The sequence below is a fragment of the Hypomesus transpacificus genome, chromosome 11, assembly GCF_021917145.1.
Source record: "Hypomesus transpacificus isolate Combined female chromosome 11, fHypTra1, whole genome shotgun sequence".
In the NCBI taxonomy this organism is placed as follows: Eukaryota; Metazoa; Chordata; class Actinopteri; order Osmeriformes; family Osmeridae; genus Hypomesus; species Hypomesus transpacificus.
The window spans coordinates 8,699,853-8,726,700 of record NC_061070.1 but is presented as its reverse complement, the minus strand read 5'-3'; the positions used below and the strand labels follow the sequence as shown (position 1 = coordinate 8,726,700).

The 26,848-nt window shown below is 45.1% G+C and overlaps 1 protein-coding gene across 1 annotated transcript in view; it reads right to left on the bottom strand.

Annotated features, from left to right (window-relative positions):
* Positions 1-1,713: 1,713 nt before the first annotated feature.
* LOC124473880 (calcium-activated potassium channel subunit alpha-1-like) overlaps positions 1,714-26,848 on the bottom strand; it is a 119,836-nt gene continuing 94,701 nt past the window's right edge. The window contains exons 20-29 of the mRNA XM_047029596.1: positions 24,267-24,360; positions 19,906-20,032; positions 19,036-19,260; positions 17,995-18,187; positions 15,234-15,347; positions 12,179-12,309; positions 10,295-10,489; positions 9,794-9,912; positions 9,303-9,521; positions 1,714-6,163 (exon numbers count right to left, since the gene is read on the bottom strand). Coding sequence (XP_046885552.1) covers positions 6,142-6,163; positions 9,303-9,521; positions 9,794-9,912; positions 10,295-10,489; positions 12,179-12,309; positions 15,234-15,347; positions 17,995-18,187; positions 19,036-19,260; positions 19,906-20,032; positions 24,267-24,360 — 1,439 coding nt within the window. The 3' untranslated portion in view covers positions 1,714-6,141. The remainder of the gene's footprint in view (positions 6,164-9,302; positions 9,522-9,793; positions 9,913-10,294; positions 10,490-12,178; positions 12,310-15,233; positions 15,348-17,994; positions 18,188-19,035; positions 19,261-19,905; positions 20,033-24,266; positions 24,361-26,848) is intronic.

The window sequence follows — 26,848 nt, the reverse complement described above, 5'->3', positions numbered from 1 at the left end:
ACGCATCATGGACAGACCCAGGCCACTTCACAATGCAGTTTGTGATGAGGAGCTCAGCGTTGCCCACAAGTTGAACATTGATGCTGTGTCTCCCCTTTCGGTTTACAAACTCCCACTCATTCTCATGAGGTGCTTGTATGTGCACATGGGTGCAGTTGATTGCTCCAATAATATTGGGCACATTCCCCAAAAGAAAACAATTCTGCTTGGCCTGGATGATCTGGTAGAAGGCCCATGAGGGTAAATCTCTGTGGGATTTTGGGGGTGACATAAAATAAAGGATCTTGCTTGAAAGCGATTTGCAGTCTAGAACAAGGAGTCTAGGACTGCAAAACCTTTAATTAGGATTATACCCAAGTTTAGGTATCTTAATCCATGATGTTCATCATACATATCTCTTGACTACTGACTATTACCATAGAACGTCTAATGCAGAAACCCATATTACTATAACCCATACTGTCACAGTAAGTAAATCTAAAATGTTATGATGATTTGACATATTCATTAATCAGGCTGGCCAATGCAGTTGAAACACTTTTCAGAACATCACAAACAGCTGATTGTTCCACACCCATGTATGAGTGGACTGCCTGTTTCCAAGACATTGACAATGGAGGGGGGATGTTTATATGTTTGTTTGCTGTTCCGTTCAGTCCTACTTTCTGTTCAAATAAAGCATATTGGAGTGACCCCACACTATTCTACCTGTTGTTCTTTGCATAGCTAAATTGTGATAGTCCCATTTGGACCACAGGTAATCCATATTTGGTAATCCTGAAAAATTAGAATCCAGATCAGAGTAATCCAATCCCACATTGCTTTGAAAAACCAGCATAAAAATCAAATGGATAACGTGATCCTGGATGGCAGAAAAAAAGATTTCCAAATCTGGATCAGTTTGATCCAGTTTAAAACTTTTGAAAACCGGCCCCAGGTGTTACTAATGTTTTGGACACGTAAGTATATGCAGTGCATAACCTGAGCACAGGCCAATGAGGGTTGAGTGTGGTTTGGGTTTTATTCCCGCCTATCGCCGTGAATTCTTTTGGATTGACAGCCTGACAGGAGTTAAGTGATGGAGCAGGTAATAACATGTCACTAAAGGTAAATCGAGACTAATACCAGTGTGACGTTTCAGCTGCAGGGATCAGGGGACTGGGAGCTCCTTGGTCATTGACCCCTCTACAGGCTTGGGATTGAGAACGTGTGATAGACATTCATCTTGTCATCCCTTGGCGACACTCAAGGTCAGACACAGGATGGATGGGATTCTTGACCCCTCTTGTGTCATGCATCTCATCTCAAATGCATCTCATTTATTGATTTTGATGCGTGATATTAGTTCAAGACAGTCGCTTATTGGTTTATAGAGTGGCATATCGGGGGAAAAAGAACTGTGCCGTGTTTGAATGAAGTCAAAGGAGCCGTTTCAGTTTTAGAACACAAATACATCCATTTTAATTTGAGAAAATACAAAAAGAAACCATGTACAATTTATGTACAAACTTTTTGTACAAGACAGTATATTTATCGGCAGATTATAATTGACAGAGTCAGGTAGATCAACTCAGCACCATCAAGTTCTCCATTTATCCATTACTGCGTCAACAAATCCAAACAAATAGACTGCGATGTCAAACTCAAGTTTTCTGACGATGTGCCAAAGAATCCAATATGTGAGGAGAGAGAACAATGTCCTGAATTCTTTCTAAACTGATAGGCAGCCTAAAAAAGTATGCATTTTACATTTTTCTCAAAATCAACATGAGAAATTGCCAAAAACAATTTCAACTTGTTAAGACTTAACACCCCCCCCCCCCCCACACACACACACACACCCCTGCTCCAAAATATTATTTATTCTATTACATCTAGTACAGTTTCCAGCAAATAAGTTATTATATCCATCCTTTACAGCAAGAAACTAGATCAACAAAAAAAAAGTGACATACTGAAACAGTAACGCGTGAAGCTTCATATTCTTCACCTTAAGTGGACAAGAACATCAGAGGACATGGACACGTGATCACGCACTCATGAAACAGCATGTCTATGTGCTCTGCGGGCATCTTTCAGTCATTCTTATCGAACCACACACACACACACACACGTAACATGGTTCAGTAACCTTCCCTGCACAAATGTACTAACAGACAAGTACGACAAGCGTGTATGATCTTGTGTAGTATCTAAACAGCTAAAACACCTGTTTTTAAAGTATCCTAAATGCCACTTCTCGCAGTAGTGGGCCATCAACCGGGTCCTCCTTATGGACTTTGAGCACTGCCTGGCACTCTACTGGCATGGAGGCATTGGAGGCTTGGATGTTCTCCATGACAGTACAAGATGCCGTTTCTGTACGTCCCTGTCTAAGGAACTCGGACGCCACTCACTCTGAGTGAGCCTGTGAATGACTGAATGATGCTTGTTCAACAAAACTTCTCATGGCACTTCAAAACACTCTAAAACTTTAGAGGCATACATTGCAACGACTTAAAACATCTAATACAAACGTATGATATGGTAAACAGCAGTATCTTAACATTGCAGAGTGTTTGCTGTAAAGGGAGAAATATGAAAACCTTAACATGAAAGAGCATGTATTTTCCCAGTGGGGTCAAAATGTTCAATTTAAATCAAGTTTGTTGCGCAATTTGGGGTACTGAAAGAAGAGAACATTCAAAAACAATTAAATGTCTTGGAACTATTCTGAAAAGGTGTATGTTAATATGAGAACCATCTAATATCTGAGTATTGTAGTTTAAGAAAAAAAAAACTGTAAACAAATTATAAGCAGTTGTGACCGTCTTTAACAAACCATGAATATCATTATGGTAACATAAAATGACAAGAGCTGACAAAATGGAATGTAAACCCTGATACATAATATTTTTTACAAGAACACTAAGTTAAGGATGTTCTTTCTTTTGATAAACCTTGCTGAATTGGTGCTACCGTGCGTCTCCATCCTTGAGATGGTTGATAAACCAGGTGAAATTACTCCTGTGTTTGTCTTATATCCTTAAAATATGAATCCTCAAAGATAATTGTGAACCTTTTTTTGTTTTTTTTTTACCACAAAAGCAAAACAATTTGTCAATTATATTCATAGTGTCATTGCAGTATCAAATATTCAATTCTTATTGTTGAGCTAGCAAGTTTGTCATTAACAACCCAATTATACATACATTTTACTCACATTGTTTTGTAAAATAAAACTACTTGCTACAAAGTGTGTCAACAATGTAATCACAATTCAAAAGTTCACTTTAGGACGATGTCATGATGCTTCAGTATAGTCTTACCATACCCAAAAAGACAAGACATTAAAGCTCAGATCAGTTAGCTTGAAGAAGAAATGTGGTCTATTATGGGCTGAATTTACACATTAACATATTTAGCACAATATATGTACTTTTTCCCCTTCTAATAACATTACTTCATCAATACATTTTCTTTAGTGTTCATAATATCATGGCTAATTTCTCCAAACACCCCGACTGCAAAGAAGTAGTATCACTTTCATACATTGTTCAAAAGGACAGTTTAGAGGATTGTTTTGAATGTTACATTATGCACATTGTATACATCAGTGTCTTCCCCCTCAGTAAAAGACCTAATTTAGGTCAAACATTGGTGATGAAGTTATCAGTTTCACTGTCAAAACCAAAGGAGTGGCTAGGTGCCTTAATACACTGATGTTGTGCTCTTTGTCCAATAATTACTTGGCATCCCCTCAAAGTCCTACCTAAATCTGATGTGAAAAGTGTAACTCATTGCAGTGTTTCATTAGCATGGCCACAGATAATCAGTAACATCAATAACTTTGGGTTAGTTCAGTCATGTCCAACACAGTAGTGTAAACCACTATTCTTTATCATCTGCAAGTTGGAAAAAGGGTTGAACACTAATGTCTGAAGTGCTAAAGTTTATTCACGTAGACAACAAATCCTCATTCTGCATACTAATCTGCAATTGTTTATTATGATGGATTGCTTTACTGTAGCGCTTTTGAGTAGGTCACTATGTATAAAAATAAGTACAAAATGATTATGCTTATGGATATAAAATAAACATATTCATGTAGAAATCCAACACATTTGGAGCGACATTTCGTTTCTTGAGAAACCCTTGCAAGGCCATACCCTATCCATCCCAAGCCTACTGTCACTGCCATGGTCGTTGTTGGATCAATTCAAGCATTGCCTTTGGCAAAATACACCGTCATGCCAAACAGTACGACACGAGCCCAGACAATGTCAACCAGTGCTTCCCATAGTTAACGTGAGGCAAAGGTTGTGTTCTAACAAGCTATGATTGAGCTGAACTCCTGTAGCTGAACTCCTGAGAGTTTGAGAGATTTGTGACATCTGGATTGGCAGCGGGAAACATCCAAGCTATATTCTGCCCCCTTGCCAACCCTGTGCCAGGCAGTGGCTTTGACCAAAGGAGGACCCATAGATGCCCACTTCATGCAATTGGTGGCATTTCTTTCTACAACAGATAGACGGACAGAACATGTTTTTCTTCATCAATCCCAATCTTGCCATACTAGGATATTGTGGCAAGAAAGTTTTTAAATGGATGCGTCCGCTATTTAGGAGATACTGAAATTCACATTAATACGGCTCAATCATAGCTGGTTCTTAGTCTAGTTCTTGGACTCAAAAGGTACATATCGAAGGCATGTTAAGGGACGTTTCGTGAGTTGATCCACAACCCTAGGACAGATCTGGTTTCTCAACTAGGACTTTCATGTGTGACCTTTTGATTCCCACATGATGTTCCCTCAAAGGTTGCAGCCTATCTCTCTCTCTCACACACACACAGACACACACAACACACACACACACCTTGATGGAAAGATGACTAAGCTCATGAGTGCGTCTTCAAAGCAACCATGTACACACATGGCGTGGACTCGACACTGTAAGCCTGAAGAGGACTGGGCAGTTTGCTCCTTTTCCACTCATTTGTTCAGGCCAAGTTGATCAACCACACTACTGTTATAGAAGGACTCAGGCACATAACATGCGATATGGGAGCTTGGAACCGAGTTACAGACCTCCTGCTCCACTATGGGACGTCACCAGGACAGATGTAGGTGCGCTACAATCTGTTAGGCCATTTTATACCAACGCTGTGTCACTCTGTTGAACAGACGACAGGCTCGCTTTTAAAATCAGTCTGCTGTACCGATGCACTCTGTACGATGACTATTCAGTGGTGGGATGTACAGTGGTGTAACCTTAAGCAGTGACACAGCAGACATTTCCAGGTGAACACGACAGAGTACGATGACTCCAAAGCCAGACATTTTTCTTCCTTCAGCAGATTTGGGGGAACGAGAGGGGGGATGGGGGAGGGGGGAGGGGGGTAGACACTTTCTGAGATGTTGAGGGGAAACTCAATGTTTCAAGTTGAATTGTTGAATGTAACACAGTCAGTTTTAGTGCAAATAGAACAGAAGCAGACAGGAGAGGTGAAACAGTAAGCCGGTTGGGTCGAGATGACGTCTCAGTGAATCTTTGGGAGATGAATATGATAAGCTTACAGATGCGACCCTCATCCTACAAAACCAGTTACCTCAGCCATGGAGTCTGGTCACACGAAGAGGTGAACTATTGCAAAGAATTACAGGAAGTACTTTTTTCCATCGCTCGACTCTTAAAATAATTTCAAAAAGTGCTATGGACGCTGTACAATCCTTAGTTGATTGTCATTATGTACATCTCTATGGATACATGAATAAATAAAACATTGTTTAAGAGCATGGAAGTAACATTAAAGGTATACACATAGAAGGTCCCTTCCAGTTTCTGTGTTCATCTTAAACCTTTGATCTGAAACGTGTGAGAAAGAATGACCTGTCATCTGCGCCATCATCTTCTCAGAAATCCTGTCATTCCCTTGTCGTCATCTTCCAAATAGGTTCCAGACTTCTCACTTCTCATAAGTCATCAAAGGTTTTTTATTTTATTTTTTAAATATTTTTTTCTTCTTTTTTTTCAGCATTCATCTTCAACTTCTCTGATTGGTGGAATCAGACTGCTAGTGGATTTGTATTGGTTGACTTGGTTGGCCATGTGAGTGCTCATGGGCTTGATCTGAATGTTCCGTGGGTAGGCATTTTCTGGTTCATCTGTAAACCATTTCTTTTCTGAAGAGGAACAACAAAAGAAAAAGATCAAATGTTAGCATTAGGGCAATTCGTTCAATGTGTTCTTGCTATATCGGGTTGCTGCCAATGCATGCATGTTTCTTTGTCAAATGAATCTACTGTTTACTCGATTCCCAGAACAGAATGTACACTATCTGGCCACAAGTATGGACACCTGCTTGTCAAACATCTAATTCCAAAATCATGAGCATTAATGGAACTGGTTCCCGCTTAGCTTCTAACTACCTCTACTCTTCTGGGAAGATTTTCCAAAAGATGTAAGAACATTGGGAACAAACTGTGCATCATTCAGCCACACCCCATAGCCTCACCTCACCCCAGTTTTTTATTTATTAATGAGTCGTGTCCCAAGCCACGATTGTCCAACCTATCCTGTGCGACACAGAAACAAAAATGTAACTCATCTATTTGTGGAGCATGGATGTCCGATGTCAAATCCAAATTCAATAAATAGGTTGATTGACCAAGCCCCCACCTTACTCTAAAGGAAATCTCAATGCATATAGAATTATTGCTTCAAACTTTGCGGAGGAATTTACTTGTGGCTGAATAAAGGCAAATCCTTCATACATTTTTCCCAAATGCAAAGCCTTCCCAAAACAGTGGAAGCAGTTATAGATGCTCAGTGGAATCAATTTCATCACAATGTCCATGATTTTGGAATGTGAGGTTTGACAAGCAGGTGTCCATGTAGTGTACATAAAGTATGTCTCTGCAGTAGTAAAGTGGGCATGGGGGACTGTATGCCAACTGTCAGAAGTTTCTAGACTCCTTTCCCTTCCCTTCCACATCCATCTAGAATGTCATTTTCATTCGAGGTGTAGCTGTAATCTGCAAATGCCGGGCACACCTGTATGTGCGTACGTGTGTATGTGTGTGTGTGTGTGTGTGTGCATGTGTGCCAGCAAGCTTCAGGCTGCTGGATGGTGTGTTACAACATGTGCGTTTGATGTGTAGAATTGTGCCCGAGGTGAAGCAAGATGTCTGCCATCGCTCTCTGTTCCCCTGAGTTTTCCTGGTGATAGTTAGTGATGTCGCCTGAAACCACCTTATCAGGGCACAGAGTTGGGAACGTACCCACTCATATCCCCCCTTCAATTTAGCCTTTACATTCGTCACACCAGCCACTGTGACGGATAGGGGGGGGAGGGCCTACTTTCTCAAAGTTTTATGAAAAACTGTGGAATTTGGTAACATGAGAGGGTTGGGAGAAAACTTGACCTAGTTGAGGAATGATATATGGGACCTCAAATGCCTTTTTATGAGATATAGCAATGCCATGAAACTTTGATGCCTGCTGATACTGAACGTAGACAATACTCAGAACAGTCATACACAGTAGGAACATCAGACAGCTCTTGCGCAGTCATCGGATTACATTCGAGGAAAGATGTATAACACTCCAGTCGCTCACACAATGCAAACCGTCTCAACTCAAAATGTAGAAATGGGTGATGAAGGAAACGGGTGATGAAATGATCAAAATGGACTGAAGGCAAAGGAAGAGAGAATTGTGGTGTGAACCAAGATACAAAGCACAGGATAGGGTCAAACTCAACCTCATGCATGGAGAGATGATCCTGAGCATGGCAAAGAGTGGACAGTTTGCTTTTGGCACAAAAGCAACACTTGCATAAACTGCAGCGTGACTTGAACCCCCCCTCCCCCCAAAAAACAAAGTAAAATATGAAACAATTCCCCCTTATTCATAACAATCTCCACAGATGACAGAGTTATGATTGAATCCCCACGTAAAGGTTGCTAAGACATGCAGAATCAGTAACTTGCATACCTTGGCCCATTCTATTCATCCTTGTTGCACTTCAGAAAGAGAGGTAATTAATCTATTGTAAGTTAATCTTTACAGTCTATAAATTACATTTCTTTACAATACAGCATACAGTTAGCACTGATTTGACCCTGTAGCATGTAACACTATGGCCTGCATTTGCCATGAATAAAGATCAATTATATCAATATTGTAAATGTACAATATTTCTAAAACATTAATTATTTAAATCTAGGTCCAATTGCTAACTTCATGCAAGTGTCTTCTGTCTTTGTGTTGGCAAATATGTGCTATAGTACTTTTCAATAAATATGTATGCTCATCTGAATTTATTGCAAGTTAAAATATGAATATGTAATAAAAATGCGACTGAGTTCTTATCACTTGAAAATTTAAACATAACTGAAAAAGCATTTGAGATCATGGACTTGGAACATGGACATGCGAGAATCAGCACTGCACACACCATAAACAGACAAATATCAACACTGTTGATGTCATATGAAGTTCTGTATGTCCAGGGGAAACGTCTAAGAACTAGTCATCTTAATAAATATAATTATGTAACAGGATATATACACCACATACTCCTATGAGCTACTTGTACCCAGTTAAGTATGTTTATGGCTGCTTCTGTGTCCAGTTAATCTAAGATTGATTATATTATTATAATCAATAAGATTATTATAAGATTGGGAGTCAGATGGCTGAGCGGTGAGGGAGTCAGGCTAGTAATCATAAGGTTGCCGTATCGATTCTCCGCCGTGCCACTTGATGTTGTGTCCTTGGGTAAGGCACTTCACCCTACTTGCCTCGGGGGGAATGTCCCTGTACTTACTGTAAGTCGCTCTGGATAAGAGCGTCTGCTAAATGACTAAATGTATATGCCTGCCAGTTTATACATTATTAATTTAGCCAGTCGTAACCGTAAGGTGGATCTATAGATGTTGTTCTATGATGAGGTTAAATGCGTATGGCTGCTATGGTAGCTGTAATGTAAGAGCAGGATCCACATGCAGATGGATGTGACACAAACACACAACATGGCACAGAATCACACAAACAAATCACATCCAGTGACACTGGAACACATCAAAACTAACTTCGCAGCTCCGCTATAACTGACTCCCACCGTGCCACACATAACAAAACATTCTCACACATTTCGAACCTTATCAGACACAAACACGCGCGCGCACACATACGTGGTCCTACACGTGTAGACGCAACCCACGCGACGGCACACGGCGACACCGTCACCGGACATGAGTGAACAACCACATGCTCGAGGTCAACGCGAGTCACTCGTCTCCTAGCGGTGGCACCTACTTCTGTTTGGCCTCCCTGGCTTTGCTGCTGCGGTTCTGCCGGTTGGTGGTGGGGATGGAGTGGACGGACGAGCTCTTTTTGCTGGAGGAATGGGAGGAGTGAGAGGAGTGGGACAGGCTGGTCCTGGACTGGCCCGCGTTGTGATCAAACTGCATCAGGCAGAAGATCAGGTCTGTGGGCACCAGCTCAAACTCGTACGGCGGATTGGTGATGACATACCTGCCGGCGGGACATGGAGAAGGGATGGCTCAGGGTGGTTCTTTTTTTTCCCCCACACGATGTTTGACACGTTTTCTATGATGTCACTTTGTATGTTTGGTAATGCGCCTGTCATTACGGAGGTGACAGGACAATCCGTCCTGCTTCCCCGATCGATACGGCATCTGTATGTGGGGTTATGGTATTGTGTCGGCTGTTTGTGTCTGAGGTGCGAGCCTGTCGTGTGATGGTGCTTGGTCACATCCAGCAGGGTGCTGGTGGAGGAGTCTCACCGCTTGGTGCACGGGCTCGGTATGGTGAGGTGAGCGTCTCTCAATCTGTAGATGCCGAAGCACAGCATGTTGTACGTCTTCAGTGCTTTACAGAATAAATCCCCATAGCAACCACCATCCTGGAAAAAAGATTACAAAAAGAGAAGGCAACATCAGGATGGGTTGAATTATTTGTGGAAACCGTAGAAGGAAAACAAAGGTTGCTAAGATGGTTGAACGTTCAAATAAAGATATTTTGAGAGATTGATGATAAGTCATGGTGCCTGAGAAATGACCAAATGCCCTGTGAAAACGACTGTATAAACGAGGACAAAACCAAAATCAATGAATGACATTTTAGACAAACCCAGAGTGACGAAACAAAATGACAGCAACCAAACAAACGCAGGTTTTCCCCACACAGAGCCGAGCTAGCTTTGAATGACCTCCGTTCTTCACGTCGTGTCGCCGCCCGGGATGGGATGTGTCCAACAAGTCGGCTTCGCTTCCACATCTACTCACCCCCAAGTCTGCGAAGGGCCCGTCGTAGAGGGCCAGCTGGGCCACACGACACCTGTCTCTGTTGGCCAGCGTCTGGGGGGTGCTGTAACCCCCTTGCAGGGCGTTCTCCTCTGCTAGCAGGGCCTCCAGCTCCGGTGTGGCCCCCCCTGTCACCAGGGTCCGGATCAGGGTGAGGATGTTATCATTGAAGTATGTCTGTGGGGAGAGAGAGAGAGAGAAAGAGAGAGAGACAGAGAGAGACAGAGAGAGAGAGAGACAGAGAGAGAGAGAGACAGAGAGAGAGAGACAGAGAGAGACAGAGAGAGAGACAGAGAGAGAGAGAGAGAGACAGAGAGAGAGAGAGAGAGAGAGAGAGAGAGAGAGAGAGAGAGAGAGAGAGAGAGAGAGAGAGAGAGAGAGGGGTGCAAACACTATTTGAGTCACTGGTGTAGAGAGGGATAGCGAGGAGGTGGATGAGGAGAGTTGGCAGCGCCCCGGTTATCTACAGCTCCCGGCGTTTTTCTTCCCAAAGTTCTAAATAGGAGGTGAGGAGACACCATGGAGCAATTACTGAAAGGTCCTTTTTGTTCTGTGCCACCGACGTAGCATCGATCGGATTCAACAAGTGAGTCCTCTACGCTGCACTGAGACTAACGCCGTGGACCTGTAGTCCAGAACTGTTTGTATAACGATACAATGAGCAATAGTACATGCACGATCGCATTGTCACGATTGCTCGTATTGTGTATTATCGGTTCCTCGTGATACAGCCATTGGACTTTGTTCTGGATGTCAGGTTGTGTTATTCCTGCAGCCCGTCAGCCCCTCCTGTTCTCGGCATGCAGAGACAGGGCTGTGTCACTCTGGAACCGGGCCTGACTGGCAGCTCCCCTCCCCTGGCCCCTGACCGCCCCGGCCAGCCGGATGATGGATGAGTGCTGTCTATTAGCGGCCTCACCTCTGACCGGCAGCAGAATGCAGCCGGCTCCTGCTCTACTCTCCCTTGCTCTCAGTTGTGCTCTCAGCTCAGCCTCACTGACTGACTGACTGACTGACTGACTGACTGAGCTGCTGGAATTAAGCCATCACAATGCCAGTGGTTGAAAAAAGAGGAGAAAGGTAGTGCAGGAGGGGGGGGGGGGGGGGAGGATATAACCCCCCCTCCCCGCCCCTCATCTTCAGATCAGTAACAGGGATGACATTGTCGGAAGATGAAAGTGGGTTTTTCTGAGGGGGGGGGGGGGGGGGGGGGGAGGACCTCTGTGGCCCACCTTGTGTGTCAAATGTGCCGTTGGGTAGAACTTCAGCGCTTACCTTGTTAAATGATCTAATAAGGCCCTTGAAAGTTTGATTTGTGACACTTTATATGAGGGTGGCGACATCAACTTCCCTTTTGATGTCAGTGGAGCTGGCAGGGCTGTCTGATCAGCTTGGCATTTCATTTACAGACTTCTGCCGACTCATAATGCTGGAGCTCGGCATCTAAGACTACGATACCCTTTAAGTGCCCCCTTCACTCCGCTGGGAGTGCGTTGCCTCGTATATCAACCGCAGGGATTCACAACTACCTATACGCACTCGGGGGCAATGATTCATCCCAAAACAGATCATGGAGAGACAGCCAGCAAATGAGAATAGTGAGAGGACTGCACGCAAGCAGTGAACGCTGGTTTGCAGTCTTCAGGGCGTTGTCCCCCCAGTCTGCCTTAAGAACACTGTGTTTACTCCGACTCCATCTTTCATGTGTCCCACTTTCTTGCCCTTGCCGATGCTGCTACTGCAACAACATGCAACTCGCAGGGCTCAAATATGGCGTCTTTGACAGTCAGCAAATGCCTACCGCCTAAATCGAGACGAGAGATTTTTAAAGGGTTAACCCCGAAAGAGATGTGGTCGTATACTCACTGCACTCATGAGGGAGTCGAGTACACTGACAGCGAAGGCGGTTCCACAGGCAAACGGCTGTGTCAGGTACAGCTCTGTGTCCGGGTCGTCGTCATCATCTTGGTCCAAGAACTGAACATTGGAGTCGTTCACTGGGAGAGGAAAGTGCATTCCAGTCAGAGACATGTGCCACTAGGTCAGCGGGCATCAAACAGCCAGAAACACACCAAGACACCTGAGAATGCCAGAAATTATATTCATGCTGATTTTCTTTTGATTAAGTAATTAACCCGCAATTTTTGTATTGACCCCTTGCATGATCTCAGGTATAGAGGCACTGAGTGGTGTTTGAACTTGAAAAGGATGCATTTGGCAAAGTGACACAGCAGATGCACAGTACATTCTGAAATTAATCAAATCAAAAGCTTGCAGATTGAATCTCTATGTGTTGTGTTATAGATTTGCCCCTGATGTAATATTTCAATATGGACACATTTAAATGTTTTATTTTAGTTGAATGTGGGAGAATACTGGTATAATCAATATTTCTATATATATTAAAAAAACAAAGAAAATATTGTGCATATATTATGAACATGTCATGCACATGCATCCTGTAGTTTTTTTTTGATATCTCAGATTTGGCAATGTGTGTCACATCATCAACTGAGATATGCATCCACAGTATGTATTTACCTGCACCTGAAAGTCAAATTATTTACCAAAGAACATATTAAAATACACATTTACAACAATGTCCATGTGAATGGAATAAATATTTGGAAATGTTAAAACATTAAATAATCCAATATCAGTTGTCAATTTAATATGGGATTTAACCGTAAAGAAATTTACATAACACTAAACAATATGAAAACTAAATTGTTTAAATCCACTTTGTAATGATTTTGATTTTACTAGAACATTCTGTCCTTTGCTTAACATTATTGTTTTCTTTTTGGCACCAATTTAAGGGAATGGTCTGAGATCCAACTATTTGAAAATCAGAAAATCATTCAAGTCTTTCAAGGGGGGGGGGGGGGGGGGGGGGGGGGGGGAAGACCCCTCAAAAATAAATAAATAAACAGCTTAAAGGGAAGTTTGATCTCGAGTTGAAATTTGATTTCTTCCCAGGCTTCCTGTGCGCTGTGGAACAGAAATGTCAGTCAAAGAGACAAGAGGCTGATGCAAACGGGTCTGGGCCAAATGAACGAACCAGGGTTGAGAAGGGGGAGCGGGGGGATACTGCTATGAAAACAGCCACAAGGACAGACTGAGCATGATCAAAGGCCAAGCACTGCTCTAAGAACGCTACAGGGGGGGGGGGGGGGGGGGAGAAAAAGAGGGGCGGGGGAAAGAAAAACAACAAACAAAATCCTTTAAAAAAGGGCCAAAACTTACTATACACAAACCCAGTCCATTTTAACCAGAGCCGAGAGAAGAAAAACAAAAACTGAGATGTGTTCAAAGTGAAGCCATGGATGCAGAAAGGACCTCGACTGCAGCCAGACAAATCAAGGAAAGCTGATGAAGGAGAGTGAACGGCGCAACGAGGGAGCAAACGAACGGCAGTGACGGCAGCAACAGAGGACAAAGGCTCGGCTTACCCAGCTCTGTTATCATTTGTATGTTGGTTCCACTGTTTTTTTCCTGATTCAGTGAAACCAGTGGCAGTAGTTTGCCAGGTTTAGCTAATGGCAATGAGGCGGTGTGGAGAGGAGGAGAGATTGCGTCGTTATTCAAACATCTTCAAAGAGAGGGAGAAAGGCATGTCTGTCTTGTGATTTCCTCGTGTCAATGCAAGGATTAGGACCAGCACTAAAGGTATTCATGGATGCCCCTTGAAATATACACCGTAGGTCCTGAGACCAGAGATTACAGAAAACCGTGTGAAAAAGGTACGAACATATGTCACTGGATCTGTTACCACTGTGGCACGGTACATCCTATAAAACCTTTAAAGAGAGTTTAAACGCTATGGCATATTCATAAACACACCCGGTCCTGTGTGGCTCAAAAATTGATCACGCAATGTAGACAAGCTTGCCCTTTTTCATGTTCCAATTAGAATCTAATCTCAGCCTGGCACGTTGGACCGACAACTCTGTCACTGCAATTTCAGTATATGGTTCCAGCGAGAACTGTGAAGGTCTCCTCTGTGCTCTGCATTTGTCTACTTATTTTTTAAGAGGAGGAGGAAGTCAAAAAAATCTAGAAATTACAAAAAAGGAAAACGTTAGCGAGAAGACAGATGCTGAGCTACAGGAGATGCGTTAGAACTGAAGCCAGACAGACTCTGCGGGGGTAGAACTCCGTAACGATTTGGAAATCATACGAAACCTGTAGGACTGAACTAACAGAAGACTTAACTTCCCCAACAGCATACAAAAAAAAAAGCGCAAGTACAGTGGTTGTTTTCTTTTTTTGTTGGTGATTACACATGCAGCAAGCGCCGTAATGGGTGTGATGGGAAAGCTGAGAGGCCCTTCTCTGTAGATACCGCCTAGACCTCTCTTAACAGGTCTCACGGTCCAGTGCTCTCTAATTGGGTCAGGGGAGATAGAGTGGCTGGTCTCTAGTGCTTTAGAAGGGTCCTCAGAGATATGAAACTTTCATGAGCCTCTTTCCAGTGGGAATAAAGCCACCACCATTGTTATTAATGAATGGGCCCATTTTGCAACGATGGCATTTTCTTTTTTTTTGCCTAACCCCTCTCTTTCACTTTCTCGCACTCTCCATCAGGCTGTGGTTTTATCTGTGCATTAGTGGACCTATTGGAGGAGAAGGGAGTATATACCTTACAAGGCCGGTCAGTTAGCCCAGGTGAGGGTTACACAAACAAACATCCAGACATCCGGGATTGTAGCCCCGTTTGGTAGACTTAGAAACACAGACCTCAGCCCCAAAAAAGGATTGGCTGTCCTCTGTTGATAACAAGTCAGTCAGAGCCATAGGTGCAGACAGTGAGGCAAACCACCCAAACTCATCAAATCTCATAAACGAGAATGGACGGAGGGTTTGCCAGGCTGCCTCCACTGCTGGCTCTTCCCTGAGTCGAGCTGGCGTCTCGTCTCACCTAGCTCAGTGATGATGGGGATGTTGGAGCCTGTGGTCACGGAAGCCTGTCGCACGAGGCCATGTACTGGGCTGCTGTCTGGAGATGACCTGTCCATTCCAGGTGGCGTGAAACCTGCGGGCATTCATAGGAACACAGGGCGACCATGAACCTTGGTTGCGGTTACAAAAACACAAATGGCCACAGAGGGCTGTCATTTTCTTGGAGACTTAACACAAAGCCAAGTCGCGATGTCTCGTAACGACTTGGGTTGTAATCTGTTTGATGACGTAGAAGCGTGTAGTACCGTAGGTGTCGTCAAAGAGAAAACAGTCACTTACCACCTTTGACCTCACTACTAGCACCTGGTTGAGAGGGGGCCTGACAGGGCACTTGTGCACCAGGTTACTGTGTGCTACAGGGCATAAACGCATGACAGACCACTCTGCGCGGCGCTCGAGTTGTTGATGTGCTTTTTTGTGTCATTCGGAATTGCAGATTGACAGAAAAAAAAGGTGGAGGAGAGGTGGGGTGGGGGTGAAGGGGAGTATAAACCAGACGGCAAAAAATTGCTATATGGATATTGTGCTTTTAGGGGTCAGCTGAGACATATTTAGCATTTTGCAACCTTCCATCAAGGGAAAGATATAAATTTTATATGTTGTTCATTTTGTTACCGTAAAATTGGTGAAGTGGATCCTGGGAAACCTTTTATCGGGAATAGCACAATTCCCGAGCATGAAATACAAGTGACAGGAGTATGAATTCACATGACTTCACATTTTTGCATTTCCTCAAAGTGACAAGTAAACAGCTTAAATCTGTAATGCTGTATGTATAATGCATCAGCCGTGTTTTGACATCCATCATTTAGTGCTGACTAAAGCAAAAAAAAACACCATCGTATAGTTTCACTGTCACCAAACATAATGGAATGAATATATTCAGGTCACAAAGTTTCTGAGGGTTTGCAAATTCAAGACAAGATGGTGGGTGTTGGGAGGGGGGGGGGCAGTTTTTGTCAAGATATTCATGGGGCTGTTAACGGTACACAAGATGGCCTGTTCAACAGAGGAGACACTAACAGTTCAGCACTCAACTTAAAGTAGGAGCTGAACTGAGGCCTTGAAGAGAGACTTGTTATGCCAATTATGGGAACTTGGGGTTAGCCGTGGTTTGAAACCCTGCTACAAGCAGGGACGGCAACATCCTTCACAGAAACGGATCATTTTGTCGAAGGGTATAAAATATGAAATGTACTCCTCTGGAAAATGACAGCCAGTTTTTAATATTTCCACTAAAAACACTCCCCGTAGAGTATCAGAGTAAACAAGGATGTGAGCACGCAGTATATCTTGTGAAAGTTCCACCCAGTACAGTTTACATTTCTGAAAGTGATGTGAACGTGTAGGAAGGAGATATCGAAATCTGTTGGGCGGAAGGCAGCCAAATGTTACATGTGTAACAATGCGGCGCCTGGAAAGCTATACAAAGCATATTCGTGGATTTAATATTCTACTGTTTTGACTGTGGATCAAGTAAAATAGGTTTTACTTCCAGCACTACAATATAATATATACAAATATGTAAATAAATAATTGTGCATATTATCGATTTTGTACGGTATTTTTTTCGTCGCTCATTGAGACTAGAAACCCCCCCCCCCCTCCCCTCCCCTCCCCCCCCACACGCCCGAGTACTGTACCCCCCCCCGGGCACAGCTTAGCTCTGTGCCTCACTGCATGCTCGAGCAGCCGTGAGAATCTTTCCTACAAGAAACAAGCTCGTTTACTTATTCATTTGCACCTTCATGTTTCGTTTTTTTATTTGTTTTATTATTATTCTACACTCGCCATCTCGAAGCCTGCTTAAAGGGAAGAAGCCTAAAGCAATACAGTATGATGCAGTACTTCTATCGAGTGTGTGTGTGTGTGTGTTTATCATGCCTTGGTTTGTATACAGTGAGCGGGTGTGAATTAAATATCAGAGGAATGGGTAGGTGATGTAAGACATAATCATTCGTAACAATCGGTCCCATCCATCGACCAGGGTGAAGACATAGAGCGGGGGGGCCTCTGTATTGAAGGGGCTGTCTGTTAATAGGGATCCCCTGAGAGTGGCGTTCTCACATGGACCCTGCCTTGTGAGTCTGTGGCGCTCCGATCGACGGGTCGTCGCACTCTCTCCGAGCAGGAGAAATAGCATCATTGGCATTCTGCTAAAACGTGTACCAGTGCATGTCATAACCTCACTGGCACTTGTATGTAGAAGTCAGTATGCATTGAATACATGGGTGATGTCTTTTGAACTGTGTAAACAAATTATATTAATAGTTTAAAAAAAAGGAATAAATGAAAAACCTTGTGAGGATAAATGTGTGGAGTGTATAATGAGGAGCAAAGGAAGTCTGGCTGGTGGTGTGTACTAGCTGGTTAATGATGATGATGACGCCTGATGGGATTATGGGTTCTGAGTCCGCGAACATTAGCATCTGTTCCTCTTAATCTGCCAACTGACAATCAAATCAGGGAGAACAACATCAACTGGCACAGTCATATTTATGACATCATTAAAAAGTATTACCAGGGAGGTTTATCATTAATTATCGACGTGGAAAAGAGGGATTGCATTTTGTTACGGAAAGAAATGTACTTTGGTCTCGCGTCACACGCGCGCGCGCGCACTTTCTTCTCATCTCTAAGTGAGTGATGTCCTTTCTGCCAGAGCATGTTTCTTATTGGCTGTCGTGCAGTTCAGTGCAGTCTAATAGGAAACACCTTACCTTGGGAATTAGCCTGCAAGACCCCGATGCTGTCATCAAACTGCATAGACTTGATGTTGAGGGACGCCAAGATGCATTCTTTATCTTGCAGAGAGGCGTCGTCGATATTGTTCTGATTGGCTGACAGGATAACGCACATGTCACAGAGGTTGATGTTGACAGCTCTCAAATCGGCCCGACTTAATGGTGTACCCTTCGGGGGGGAGAAAAAAAGAAAAAAAAGGGAGAGGGAGGAGGCAGCGACAGAAAAACAAATTAAAGGCCGAGTGAGTGTAGCTTTGGGAAATTAGCGAACAAGTATTCTTGTTTCAAGGCAGTGACATTCAGCTGATCAAACTGGGCATCGGGGACTTGTAGAAGCGCTGTAAAGTAAAGGCTAGTCTGTGCTGAGGGCAGCATTGTGTGTGGAGGGGGCTGAATCCCACTTTGATAGGCAGTCAAGCCAGCCCTAACAAGCTCTGAGGCAGGCCAGGCAGGCGTGCCAGTATCTTCTACATTCAGCTACAGTACAGCTCTGTTCAACTCCACGCGGACGTGGCAAAGTGTCGCTTCTCTGAATCACAAGAAGGACAGCCATGGATGGATGGATGAATGAAGGCTACTTGGACTGAGGATAAGGCAACACAGACAGTATTCTAGATTCCTATGGTAGATTTAAGTCAGTCGTGCCCAGTGCCGACGCACGCTAGTGCAGTCACCACTCTCGCTCATGAGATCCATGGCTCCATCGCTTAGTGCGGTTTAACATGGAGGCGAACACGTTTTAATATGCAGGCTGTGTTTATGGCGCCGGAACGCAAACCTCTCATCCAAACACGCGGCCCTGCAAGCCCTTGGTTCTTGAGCAACCCCCCCCCCTTAACAAAGTATCTACACTCTACGCTACTATATCGCATAATACAATTATATATTTTTATAATATATAATTATTATATATAATTATATTATATATAATAATATAATAAGTGAGATATCTGTCAAGAGCAGAGTTGAGGAGTTCTCTTCCTGGTGGGCTGGAGCGTGTACTGCAGGTGTACTCACAGGCAGGATGGAGACCTTGGGGAAGTTGTGTAGGGTTTCCCACTCTCGTCTCAGGTACTCCAGCGAGCCCACAAACACGATGGGCTTCAACTCATGGTAATGGAAGTTGCTGGCTCTTAAAGGCATCACCAAGTTTCGCAGCCCCACCAAAGCGGACGTGACATCTCCAAATATACAGACCACTACATGACCGCTGAGGACCGTCATGGATGCCTCGCTCCGGGTCTGAGAGGGAAGACAGAGGGGGGGAGGGGGAGGCAGAGAGACCGGGTAAGACACACAGAGAGAGAGACCTCGGGAGGGAAAGCGGGGTCAAAAACAGAACATGACAACGTGAGAGAACGAGAGAGAGAGAAAAAGAGAAGGGAGAGCGATGAACAGAGGCGAGAGGACTGAGACAAACACACGGTAAGAGAAGAGAGTGCGTGTGCCAGAGATGCAGGTTGTGATGCTTCCAATGACATAAGGATTGGCACTGAAAACTTCAGTTTCCACACCCATGCTTGGTGCTTTCATGTTCGAAATCCACAAGCCCCGCAAGGGTACAAAGAAAACGAACAACTCACCTTGTTACAACAGAGAGCAATTGAGAGAAATGTAGATATACATTAGCATGGCGTTCGAATGCTAGGTGAGGGAAAGACTGGCTCCAAAAGCAATAACACACTGTACTTCTGTAACTTTCCAAAAACGTAGGTACATTATGCTAGGGTCATTTACCGCGTACCGTGCGGTAATGTTGGTGAACCCACACATTTGGAGGATATCGCCGGAATGTACTGTAACCTGGGAGAAAGGGGGGGAGGTGGGACGGGGAGGAGAGAGAGGTGAGAGGGGGAGGGAAGGAGTGGCGGAGGGGACCTCACTTACCAGGATGACCTTCTCAATCTCTTTGGAGGGACACCAGTGAAACATTCCCGTGGAATCGTACTTCTTCACGTTCAGGTCCATGTTCTCGATCTGTTCATTTCCCGGAATGAGCAAGGGGTCATGTCTGCTGGAGAGATCGAGGCAGGGAAAGCAGAGAGACACACGCTTCAGACATGTTTGACTTTTGTCGGGGATCCGTCACACGATGATCGATAAACCAGTCGGGTCATTGTTGGAGATGTGTCCCACTTTGAATCTGGCCAAAAATGTATTTAACCATAACTTAACCATAAGCGTAACTTACAGTCCCTGTCTGTCCTGCTCTAGTGGATGCGAGGGGGGGGGGGGGGGGGGGGGGGGGGGGGGGGGGGGGGGGGGGGGTCCTCTGATGCCCGAGAAGCCCAATGATTAGGGAGGAGGGGGTGGAGCTAGCTGGGGTGAGCTGAGTGACACGACAACAGAGAGACAATAGCTTTCCCTCCTCGCCCCGCTCGCGTTTAAAAAGCCCTAACAGCAACGCACTTTAAATATTTCAGGAATTTGCTCCCAATCAAATGTTACTTCCCCCCCCAACTGACGGCCATGAATGTTTCAGCAGCGTGTCACAGGGCCGCGGCCGTGCTAATCCGTTGTGGCGGCCAGCTGAGTTTGACGGACTAGAACGCTGGGCCACGGAAGTGCTTCTGTCACTCCGCGGAGGCGCCTCTTGCCTGGTTTGCACTGACTCTACAAGACGTGATCTCAAAGTATCTCCGAGAGCCTTCCACAAGACTCACGGCTGGAGTAGCCACTTTGATCGAGATTGTGTTAGTCAATTAGAAAGTAGAACAGTGAAAACGTCCATGGTCTCGACAGTCACAACACTTCTCTCTGAAGCCCCTGTGTTTATTTCCAAAACGCCATACTCCGATATAATTCTTTCGTTGAATAGGAAACTAATATCACGTTCATTGGAGGCAGACCACAAAGACACATTCATATTGTGTGGTAGAACATTCCAGAGTTTTTTTTTTCTTTGACGTCTCTTTCAATCTCCTTGCCTCCCCGTCATCACTGTCACTTGGAGACGAGGCTTGGATGTTGCCTCCTCCTCCCTCCCTCCACTCTGAATTTTGGTTCTTCCCCCCCCCACGAGAAAATCAGAAAACCTGTCAATTAACCTCCTTCTCTCTTTTTCTCACTCCTCGCCATCTATCAACGTCTCCCTTTCTGAGCCCCCTCCCCCTTAGTCTCTCAGTATGTAGATGAAATCAACCAGGACAGGTGCTAATAACACTGACAGCATTTAGTGTTTCTACACCCGGGATGAATATTTCATTTCCGCGTGTTACGCCACTCACTCCGTGAGGCCCCTGTCACTTCGATAACCCGCCCAATGCCCAGTCGTTGGCTGTGTGTGTGTGTGTGTGGTGGGGAAATGGATGGAAAGTGCAGTCAGCCTGGCACACAACTCTTCTCTCTTCTACCCAGACAGCTATCTTTCACAAGGCTGTCCGTGGCGTGACTGCCTGCCTGTCTACCTGTCAGGAGCTCTGCACACCTCGCTCTCCCAATACTCAGACTCATACATAACGTCCCGATGCAACGCATGTGTCCGCGTCGCCACCTTAGTTCCAAGGAAACAGACTCCCTGCGACGAACGCACCCTGACGGACGCTGAATTAGAGGGTGTCTCGTAACGTATCTAAAAGGTCAGTGTTATTAGGGTTGATTCCAGAAAACGTGCCGTGCCCCCCCCCCTGGAGTCTCGCTGTCTCCATTACAAAAGGAACCAATATTGACACAGCGCTTCGTCGCTAGAACTTGCTAGAAATGCTTTGCTAATTGAAATCTACAGTAGGCTTGCTGCTACAGGATAGTTTAGTGGCCATTATGAATTATTCTGTGTCCCTCTCGGTTGGATTATTGGTAATCATTCAAGCAGAAAGCAGAATTTACAGTTGACACATTTGGATAGTCTATACCAGAATATTAAGAAATGGTGTAAATGTAATGTAGCTATTAGAATGAGTAGCTAATGTACATGTGAAGGGGCAGACATCTCTATGAAGTCTTTCTCTGTCTAAATTCTTCTGTCGGTCTTTGTCTTTGTCTATCTCTCCCTTGAAGCTTCCCTCTCTCTCTCTCTTTCTCTCTCCATAGTTCTCCCCCTCAGTGTATATTTCAAACAGAGTTTAGTTATTCTAGCGAATCACTCGGCAGTCGCTGACTTGGGATGGGCGTGCTCCCCCAATCCCTCTTCGCCAGGCTATGAAGGCAGCCCTTGCGCTTTGAACATTTTCCCCATCATGCAAACTGACAAAGGCATGCTTTTCAAAAACCCACAGCCAATCTGTTGATCATTATTTATTTACAAAGGCCTTCAGGCAGCAAGTCCTGTAAAAACCATACTTGATATGGTATACGCTCGCTTGCTAGCTGTCTGCTGTTATTTTCCCCCCTCCTTGCTTGTAGAATAAAGTATCCCTAAGGCTACCTCAAACAATCACTTTTCATTGCGCATAAAATCCACCTTGTAAAAGCACAAGTATTTAATATATACTGTATGGTGTTATATATTGACACGGGGCAGCTGTGGAGGGGTGTTGTGGACTGGGCTAGGTAATTTGATGTTTTGCTGAGGGCTATGACTTGAAAAAGGCTACACCTCGAACAGAGGACCTGTCATCCCAGTACCCAAGAGCCAACAGAATACAGAAGCAACCCTACAGCAGAGAAAACTTTGACACTGCTTTGAAGCGTTTTCAAAACCGAGTAAATAACTCCCAAGAATTATTATCACTGGGAGATCAAAGCCGAGATGCATATATTACATGGCAAACGGGGACCATCTCCGAGGCAAAAGAGAGAAGAAAAAAAAAAGTGGTTTGGTGCTTTAAGTTGAGAAACAAAACTAAACACCCCTCTAAAACTACCAGTTAGCTGGAAGTATGCCAATTTCTCTTTCTTTTGTGACACTTTGCTCTTTGAAAAAAAACAAAACAAGGGCATGTCGACGGTTGCTCTGTTGCGGGCTCGACTGAAGGGTCGAGTACGACTCCATGTACTGCTAATGGTTTGGCATGTGCGAGGGCTCGTATAATTGCTGTTTTTTGGGTTGCAAAGTGAGGGAGACTGAACATGTTTCGCGGACACACTGTGCACACAGTTCAGTACACTCTGCTCTGAATGACTTTTGTTTGGCTGCTGCTGGAAGGTGGCCTGAGGGAGACTCGTGTTAACGAGACTGGCTTTGTCTTACAAAGCACACCAAAAGGAACGGTTGGAGTCGAGAAAATAGCATTCAGTACACAGGCAGAGGAGGATGAAACGAACAACAATTTAAAGCTACCATACACAGGGCTTAACTGAGTGTGGCCACCTTTCTCGAAAACAAGTTGTGTGTCATTTGGCTTGATTTGTGTTAAGTGCTTCCTAGTTTTATTCAACCGTTTTTTGTCTTTTTTTCCCTTTTTTCTATTTTCAGACTAACACCACAAATATATACCCCAAAATCTGCAGTGTTTCGACACAGGCTTGGAACTTGGAAGTGCCCGACCGTACATTGATTAAGCACATCAGCCCACAACAATTCCCGTCACTTCAGGAAGAGGCGCGTGTGCCGCGTGTGTCCCTGTGCTTTTTCCATAACTACCAGGGCACCTTCCCTCCGCTGCTTCAGTCAGGCACATCCCGACTTACCCTCACTGCATCTCACATCGCATTCCAACATTGTCTCACGGTCACGGGTGCGCCGAGCATGGCCCTTTTATCTTTCAAAATCAATTAACCGCAATTTGATTCCAAAGGACAGGATAAAAGGAAGGTAATATCTAAATTCAGATATGATTGTGATGATACATCTCGCACATGGCCTTAAGTACCAGAAACGGTACCCAAGGGGGTTCCCACAACACAGGGGGAGCCTGAGGGCAGAGGAACCAGGCAGATCCCTCTGATTGGCTGCCGGTGTCATTAGTGCCAGCGTTGTTTAAGAAGTACATGTGGACGAGACTGGAGGGGGTTGACAGCTGAGACTTTAAAGGCCCGGCATTTTTCAAACGGCTCCTCGCAGCCTCTCTTTCGTGACAGAAATATGATTTTGGCTGTGTCATTAACCGCTGACAGCACGCCAGCCCAAACACCCCACACCCCACCGCCATCTCCATCTCCTAACAGGACTCCTCTCACATACTTTCGCACTCCTCCTCCCCCCCCCCCCCCCGACCCACCCACACACACCATCCCACCACCAGCAGCCATTTCACCCACCCATCTCTGCCTGCACTAGCACATCTTCCTCCCCTCCTTCGCAGCCTTCACTCACGACTCTCTCCCGCTCGGCGTGAGCGCAGGAAGTGGCGTTCAAAACAATGTCTTACCTCATCATCTTGGGCGAGTTGTTGGGCGAGTTTCGCATGCCTCCGTTGCGCTGCTTTTTCTTGGGCGACAGAGTCGACGGGTGCTCGTCCTCAACTGCAAACACGAGCACAGAGCGTCAGCGCACAGACGAGGGTCAGCGGTCAGTGTGTGTGTTGGAACTGACATACCAAAGAACACAAACACACTCAACATTCAATCGATAATAATCCCATAAAGGAAGAAAAAAAAAATTAAAAAAATAACACAACGTCAAAGAGAAAGAGAAAACCCTCCAAAAAAGTAGAAAGAGTTAGTGAGGGACAGAGTTAAATAGGAGAAAACCACGGAGAACAATCCATTAAGACCTGTCTGACTCCAACGTATAAAGCCTCACTATTTTCCCCAGAGCCCCTTTTAGTTTGATTCGGATCCACTGGCTGGGTTCTGGGTCACGGGTCACCGTGCTTATGGGCCTAGGTGGATGAGCTCAATGTGGGTCGGACCTCTAGCAGTCTGCATCAGAGTGACCATGCGTCCCGATGCCAATAGGTGCCATATGAAGAAACAGACCGTCATTAGTCAGCAGGGCATGGGACTAAAGCAATGACTGAGGCGGATGATTCTATGGTGGCGTTGTCATGAATGGCTACAAAGCTGACCCCCCGACCCCATCATTCCGGCTCTCACTATGGTGCATGATGGCTCTTGTACAGGTCTATCTCCATGCCATGAGAACCCTTTAGGACTCGACAAGCGTCCCCCCCCCCCCCCCCCCCCCCCCCCCCGAGTGTCACATGCCAAAACAGCACACCAGCAGGACATGACTTGAGAAGCCTGGGCATGACAAGCATTTAGAGCGAACACACCATCCAGCAGTAGATGAAGGTCAAGACACATCATTAAAACTGCACATGGGGAAAAGAAAACCACGTTTCATGCCCTCAGATCCAACACATGGACTCGTTCGTCTTTCAGGGGTATCGCAGGCTTACTGCTCTATGATCGTGTTGCCCCTGTAAACTTGACGATGAGTTGATCACATTTTCCTGTCAACTCGGCGGTTTGCTCTGTCGAAGACTCTTTCACCAGCCCTGCGGCGGAAAGGACTGGAAAGACCCACCCAGGCCCCTCGTGTGAACACTCGAGTCTAGTTCCCAGTCGTCTGATCTTCTCTACTGTCTCAGTTCCAGGGGCTTTCAGACCGGCACACAGACCAGCCCCTCCACTCTGCACCCCCCTCCCTCCCCCTCCCCAAGCATATATAACCATGTCCACTGTCACTTCAAACCCATATTAGTCCTTTGGTTAGAAATCAAATCCACACAACATGATATTAGTGCAAATCAATGTGTGTGCTGCAAACGGTGACTGCTCGAAGCACATGGAATTTCATTATTGTCCGAGTACCCATCCTAGACTGTCACCTAATTGCACGAATAAAAGATAAAACATACGGCTCTTCCTCCTAATAAAATGCCATTCTCTGACATTTCCATTCAGCCATTGGACGGTCTGAATAGCTAATATTACAAGCCGTATCCACTTTGGAAATACATTTCCCTCTAATCTACTTTGAAAATATCACAGTGTAAAATATTCCTTCCCTGTGTTGGCCTATAGTTCAAAGTGAACTAATGGACACGAAACCCTTCTATCGCATGTCCTTCCCTTGGCCTCTGAAAAGTTCAGACAAACTTATACAAAGTATCTCCTTACAACAAAGTGTCTCCCTGCAACAATAACGTCCTCTGCAGTCAATGGGGACATGGCTTGTGTGCGACAGTCGAAAATAAATAGGCATAAAAAATGATAGAAAATAATAATAATCATCTAAACAGTATCCAATTCGATATCAGCTCGGCAGTCACATGTACAGCGGTGGATGTCGCGTTAGTGATCCCATGACAGCGGCCTCCATGCAAAGCAGTGGCAGTGTGCAGAAGGGGGGCTAGTGGCAGCTGAGAGTGTGGCGAACTCTCATGCAGACAGCACAGTGTGGCAAAACAGGACAGGACAAGGGGGGGCGGGGGGAGGGGGTTACTGACTGATGCATCCCGCTAAGGGGGGGCAACCTACGGGGCCTGCTGCGGCCTAGCAGCGGCGCGTTACTGGGATGGTAGCGGTATTTCACTGGCAGGCTGCGGGCCCGGTTCAGACGGCTCTCGGCCAGGCCCCGGCCCGGCCCGTTCCCAGGGCCGGAAATACTGAGGCGCAGCAGCGAGGGGTTAGCCCTAGGCCCCGGCCCCAGGGGCAGCAGGCTTCCTTTACGGTTATTAACGAGGGGGATGGAGGCTGAGCACGCGGGGGCTGGGGGGTCCTGGTGGGGGTGCGGCGCGTTGGGGCGGTGCGTGTTGGAGGTGAGGGAGGCGGAGGTGCAGTTGGTGATTTTAATCGATCGGTTTTGAATTGGCGGTCTACCTTCATCCTTTACTGTCGAACAATGGAGAATAAAAGCAATGAGAAAGAGCAGGGAGCTGCAAGGACATTTGCATAGTACAATATACTACCATTGTTTGTCTATTACACATTTCAAATATATTAGTTTAAATGAATAAACTATTCTTATTTTTTCACGTGCCCACTAGTAAAATACAATAGAGAC